We start from the raw sequence: 6,459 nt of genomic DNA, 5'->3' as shown, positions 1-6,459 counted from the left end.
TTTCTATGAAATATGAGTGCCTTTTCAATTCTTGTAGATATATGGTGCTTTAATACTGGGCATTTAATAGCTGTTTTTTATTTTGTGGCTTTATATTTGTATTACAACAAGCTATTTTATTTAAATACTTATTTTTTATATAATGTATTTTATGTAAAGTTTACATTTAATTGTACTGCTGTCTTTTTGCAGATTTGACAAATAAGTTAAAAACCCACTCTAATAAAGGCCTTTATGGAAAATAGGTCTAAATAAAACCAACATAGGTCTGTGCTTATCTGTGTCATATATCAAAGCCCCCCCCCCTTTGTGCCTTTTATGGCTTTATATTTGTGTTACAACCTGTTATTTTACTTATGTAAGTACTTATACTTTATATAATGTATTTTTAATCATTCCTTTTTCAAATGTTTACTATACATTTAATTGTGCTGCTTTCTTGTTGCAGTTTAGACAAATAAAAACACTTTAATAAAGGCTGTTATGGAAAAGAAGACGTATCTATGCTTTTCTGTGTTATATATCTATGTCTATAAAGCTCTCAGCACATTTACAAAATCATTCAATAATCATTCTCTGCTCATCACTTAATAAGAAAGCTGCTAAAACAACCGTATTGATGAAAAAATGATGACTTCAGTCAGTGTAAGGGTTACCTCCCGGTTAATCTTCGAAGTTGACATTGTTATGTGTAATTATTTATTTTAGTTTATTTGTGTTTATTTATTTATTATTTTAGATGTTTATTCTAAGTATTTGTCTATTTGTTTTTTCTTTTTATTTCTTTTTATTTATTATTTATAATTTTTTTGTCCTGATTATTTTAGTAGAATATTACTGTGTTTTGTATTCTGGTTGTGTATTTTATTGCTTTGCATGAACCTGAGTCACATATTGTTCTTTCAAACAATATTTCTGTTGTATGTATCCCCTGTGAATGTTATGTGCTAAATAAAATAAATAAATAAATAAAAACAAACTGAAAACTGTCTCGCTGACTGGAGTTTTTAGTGGGTTGGCGGACCTATTTCTCCGCCCATTTTGGGCGGGAGTTATTGGATGCCTTGTATTGATTGGTTCCGATCCGACCAATGAGAGATCAGCGGGTAAAGCGACCACAAGCAGAATTTCAATTTGAAGTTCAAACGGCTGCGAGAAATGTATGCGCTGGGGTGTGTTTTTTTCTTTACGTGTAATTCTCAGTCCTTGTATAAAAGGTTTGTTGTTATGTGTTTATTTATATACATCAACTGTAAGTATGATAAGTTATGCTTTATTTCTCGATGTTCAGATAAAGCTTATTGTATGGATTTGTACGTTTATTTTGTAAAGTTACGTGAATGACGTTATATTTCAGCAACTTTGTTTTCGTCAATACAATGTGTTTATTGGTAATTTGGAGTTTATTAATTTAAATATGCACTTGAATGGCAAAGTTATTTGACTAAATGACGTTAACTTTTGTGTATGTTGTGTTTTTTCGGGCTTGCCTTAAAGAAGAATTACACACGATCCATGAACAAAGAGGTAAGATTATAAACCGTTGGAAATGCATAAAGGCTAACGTCTACATTAATCCTGAAACATTTGAAAACGGCGTTTTCGTTTTTCTCTCCGTCGACGCTAGCGTTTTCAAGAGTTTTTCAAGTTTCTCATTCACACTGAAACGTCGGAAAACGTTAAATTCGTGTATAAACATACCAATTTGTAGTATATGCGTCGCATGACTAAACACGCGTTATCGTTTTCCTTGACAAAAGCGTCATCTCTGTGTGGACGAAAGGCCAAAACGACGAGAAAAAGATGTTAAGTAGATGCAGTATGCAGCCCAAGCTACTTGTTATTGCTGTTCAGTACAGTACAAAATAGTATGCACCTCATCAGCAATTTAGTTTGAGTGCTAAATGCATTATTCTTAAACTACTACTGCTTTGTTTTGGATTGCACATCTCTCATTAGCTCTACGGTCATGTGTACCTTTTGAAAGTCTGTTCATGTTTTTCTCTTGGTTCCTCTGCAGAATACATCATCCCATCTCCCTGTCATGTCTGGGAAACGGGCTCACACCAACAGCTCAGATGGGGAGCAACAGCAGCCTGCGCAGGTGTGTTTTTAGTCTGTTCAGATTTCCTTTAATTATGCTTTTATCACAAATTTTCTTCTTTGGATTATTTAGAATATATTTAATGGAAAAGCATCCCCACTTTTTTCCAGAAGAAAATGCGCAGAGTAGATGCAGAACCGCCTCAGAGGTTCAGACCTGCGGCTAGTGTTGTGCCCCCAAGACGTCCTGTGGCAGTCAAAGCTCCTGGTAAGTTATACTGAAATTTAAAGGTCCCATATTGTCAAAACTGAAATTTCCTGGCTTTTTTCATGATTACTGAGGTCTAGGGGCTATTTAACTACCATATGCGTCGGTTTTTTGTCTGGCAGTGGCAGCAGATATGCGATCAAATTTCTAATTTGAGGCTGTATTACGTCAATTCTGGCACCCAACATCACAACAAGATGATATTTTAAGCTCCTTTATGTAGCCGAACCTGCGCTGGTTTGAATGGACTGCCTCCAGTTTTCCCCTTTGTTTTGCTTCCTCCAGCTAGCGCTGTGACATCGGCTGACCCTAGTTACCTGTGGTTGGACTGGCCGTGCGTCACTCAGAAAACAACAGGCCAATCAGAAGAGAGGCTCATGAATATTAATTAGACAAGCCAAAATCGACCTGTTCTCAGCAGAGCTCCTGAGAGAGGAGCTGTAAAAATATATTGAGATGGTTTTTGGTACTTATACTGCAAATATATATTCTTAAGGACATCAAAACCTAAAATAAAACTCCAGAAAGGTGTACAATATGGGACCTTTAACATCTCGTTTTAGTTTTTTGGGGGCCATTTGAGTAAAATAGCAGATGGGGTCTTCATGTTGTCTCTTTTCTTTTTCAGTCAAAGCTCTTCGTCCAACTGGAGCTGCAACAGTGGCCATTGCCCCTGCAAGAGGTATTGCAAAACGCATGCTTTAACTTATCAGAAACACAAAAAACCTCACTTAATACTACTAAAATCAGGTCATTAGCACAAACTGTAAATATTCAATCTGCAAATATCAATGAGCTCCGTCAATATTATAACCACAGTAAATGCAAAATGTGAATGTCAGCTTAACATCGACTTTGTCTTTGCAACAAGGTGACCAGAGAAAACCAGTTGCAGCAGTACCTAAAGGTAAAACATGCATGCATATCTGGGTCAAACATTTTGGTCTGTAAGTATTATGATACAGTATAATAAAATAGATGCCTAATGGCTAATTTGTCCACTTTCAGCAGATGCCGGTTTAGGTGTGTCGCGGAGGCCAGGATGGGACCTGAAGGGCAAAGTGAGTGACATGGAAGTCAAAGTCCAGAATTACCAGAGCAAAATAAAATTGGTAAATCTGGAAAACGATCATCTGAAGGACTCTATAACCAAAGCCCAAAAGCATAAGGCTGATATCGAAGATGAGAACAAAGGTCTCAAAAAGCGTCTCGGGTAAGCATGTTAAAATTAACTCCATAATGATTCGACCTGGTGGTCTTTTATTTATTTGTCTGATAATATTCCTGATTCTGTTGTAGGGATTGTGAAGAGGAGCTGGAAAAGCTGGCTACTGTGAAAGATGACCTGGCGCAAACCTCTACAGAGAGAGATGGTCTTAAGAAAGACCTCAGCAAGCTAAACGAGGAGCATAAGGTTTTGGAAGGACTCCGGGATCATTTGGAGACTGAGCTCCGCAATATACAGGTAAATATTTTTCATACAGCCACATTTACACCTTTAATTAACATCCGCTTTGTGTAATCTGATTCTGTCAAACTCTTCCCTTGTCTTTCTCAGACTCAGCTTGTCATTCAGACCTCTACACTGAGGCAGTGTCAGGACAGTTTGAAGGAGAGCCAAGAACTGGTCAGGAACCTTGAGGAAACGGTGGCCCGGGAAAGAGAAGAGCTCCACCTTGGAGAAATGGAGCGAAGGAAGCTCCACAACACTATTCAAGAGCTCAAAGTGAGCTTTCATAGATTTGTTTGCAGAATCATATAAAGCTATTTTGTTTATTTGGTGTGTGACACCATGAAGTGATAAATCATAACCATTTATGACTGAAACGAGCAATCATACATTCTGTTGGTTGCTTGGTGTCTATTTGTCACATTATGTTGGGTAACTTTTTCTTAAAGTGAGATTGTCCAAAATCCTACTTATGTATTTATGTATTCAGTAATTTGTTCAAATATGCATTAATTAATCCACACCCTCTTTTTAGGGCAACATCCGAGTGTTTTGTAGGGTCCGCCCACTGCTGACTGGCAATCAGTCTGATGTTCTGCACATCCAGCTGCCGGCCCATGACAACAAGGCTCTTACACTTGCCAAAACGGAAGAGGTAAATGCTTCCCATCATGCTTCTGGTCTTATGGATGTTGGTATAGTCCTGTGTAGCCAGACCTTCAGACTGAGGACCAAAGGCCTGGACCTAGTCACAGCTTTCATTGGCCAAGGAGCGCATGAGACTGTCTGACTGACACGTAAAGCAGCCAGTCATAGTTGATGTTTAGGGCATGTAACTGTGAAGTTGATGTCTCTACAATAACATACCAGCATGCAACCAATAAATTTGAGGCTAAGACTAAATTTGGTATAACCTAAAGAATGTGACCAACAGCCTTTCAAATTCCCTCTTCTCTTCCTCAGTCGCACACGGGGCGCACGGCTGACACTCAGAAGAGCTATAACTTCAGCTTCGACCGTGTGTTCGGGCCGCGTGCCACTCAACGTGAGGTTTTCGAAGAGATCTCCCTGCTGGTGCAGTCTGCTCTGGATGGGTACAACGTTTGTTGCTTTGCTTATGGCCAAACCGGCAGTGGGAAGACCTTTACTATGGAGGGGGGCGATCTGGAGGACTTGTGGGGAGTCATTCCACGTGCTGTCCAGCAGATCTTCAAGTCTGCCAAAGCACTCCAAGAGCAAGGGTGGCAGGTAAGGGCGACGTAGAAGTTTCATATGAAATATTTGTTGTTCAAATGAGGTTAAATATATTTTGATAGTAGTTGTTGTGTTTTGTTTTTTCCTTCAGGGCATCCATGGAGTGGTATTGTTTTTGGCCTCCTCATGGTTTGTTTATTAATAGACTGTTTCTGTGTTGGTATTTTTAGTACACCTTCACTGCCAGCTTTGTGGAGATCTACAATGAAACTCTTCGAGATCTTCTCTACACGGGAAAACCAAACAAGAGACCTGAGCATGAGATCAGGAAGGTCTCCAATAATGAAATCACAGTTACCAACCTGACCTACCAAAAGGTCAACAATGAAGATGAGGTACTGCTCATTTATATATCACAGGGGTGACGAACTCCGGTCCTAGAGAGCCGCAGTGCTGCAGAGCTCAGCTCCAACCCTAATAAAAACTCACCTGCCTGTAGCTTCCTAGTAATGCTTCAGACCTTGATTAGCTTGTTCAGGTGTGTGTGATTAGGGTTGAAGCAAAACTCTGCAGGGCTGCGGCTCTCCAGGACCGACGTTCGCCACCCCTGATATATCACATTATCGCAGTGATATTAAGATAACACTACTTGAAATTCACAGTAATCTGTGTTAGAGATGCACCGATTGACCGGCTAGTGATTGGAATCGGCCGATTTTTCGCATGACCGTCCTGGATCGGTGACCGGCCGGTCAGTATCATGAGCTGATTCTTTTATTGCCAGCGGCACCGGCAATGACGTCACTGCCACGCGCACACTCACAGTCGCGTGTAAACATGTTGTTTCGCGTGAGAATGATTCTAATTTGAATTGCATTCAGTGTAAACGGCGACTGATAATGTATTTATATCGTGCCAGATGAGGCTTGCACAGCCTGAGTGAGTGTGTGAGAGAGACCGCACACACAAAGTAACTCCCAGAAATGTATAGATGCATACTGCGGTAGAAAAAAAAAAGATATTTACAAAATATGATTTAGGTAAGCAACATTATACGGCCATGATGTTTCCCCGAATATCAGTATCAACACTTTTGATATGTGACACTGATTTTATACAATAGTATTTCAATAAGTTAAAATTACGTGACTTAGATTTTAGACAAAATATTGACTGTTGTTGCTCAATTTCGCTGACGAAAATAGTTCCGATCAAAGCCACAGCAGAACTGTTGTCTCTGAGCAACACACAGCGGCTACTGGTGGTTTAGTCATATTTAAAAGTATCATTGCATTTTTTTAAACATTTGTTTGTTTAAAAAAATATGTAAAACAATAATCTTATAAAATTATTTATGCATTTAAAATTTTGCAGTGTAAATGCATTTATGGCACCTCAGCTTCATCAAACTCTGTAAACCAGGGTGTCTGCGGGGTCTTAAAAAGTATTAAAAGTTGATAAATCAATTTAGAGAAAATTAAGGCCCTTAAAAAGTCTTAAATGC

The 6,459-nt window shown here is 38.9% G+C and overlaps 1 protein-coding gene across 4 annotated transcripts in view; it reads left to right on the top strand.

Moving 5' to 3' along the window:
- The first annotated feature begins 1,119 nt into the window (after positions 1-1,119).
- Positions 1,120-6,459, top strand: part of LOC107665178 (carboxy-terminal kinesin 2-like) — an 11,660-nt gene continuing 6,320 nt past the window's right edge. Inside the window, exons 1-12 of one of the 4 annotated variants that reach the window (XM_016455959.1) lie at positions 1,120-1,217; positions 1,498-1,527; positions 2,021-2,104; positions 2,215-2,311; positions 2,940-2,993; positions 3,183-3,218; positions 3,320-3,524; positions 3,611-3,776; positions 3,870-4,037; positions 4,297-4,416; positions 4,725-5,009; positions 5,186-5,350. In XM_016455959.1, the coding sequence (XP_016311445.1) occupies positions 1,516-1,527; positions 2,021-2,104; positions 2,215-2,311; positions 2,940-2,993; positions 3,183-3,218; positions 3,320-3,524; positions 3,611-3,776; positions 3,870-4,037; positions 4,297-4,416; positions 4,725-5,009; positions 5,186-5,350 (1,392 nt within the window). In that variant the 5' untranslated portion in view covers positions 1,120-1,217; positions 1,498-1,515. Of the gene's footprint in view, positions 1,218-1,497; positions 1,528-2,020; positions 2,105-2,176; positions 2,312-2,939; positions 2,994-3,182; positions 3,219-3,319; positions 3,525-3,610; positions 3,777-3,869; positions 4,038-4,296; positions 4,417-4,724; positions 5,010-5,185; positions 5,351-6,459 lie in introns of those variants that run through there. The other 3 variants (XM_016455960.1, XM_016455961.1, XM_016455962.1) reach the window with 3 other exon arrangements.

Source organism: Sinocyclocheilus anshuiensis, unplaced genomic scaffold (genome assembly GCF_001515605.1).
Source record: "Sinocyclocheilus anshuiensis isolate Anshui unplaced genomic scaffold, SAMN03320099.WGS_v1.1 scaffold379, whole genome shotgun sequence".
NCBI lineage: Eukaryota > Metazoa > Chordata > Actinopteri > Cypriniformes > Cyprinidae > Sinocyclocheilus > Sinocyclocheilus anshuiensis.
Note: the sequence above shows the minus strand (reverse complement) of the source record. Positions and strands in the feature narration are given on the sequence as shown.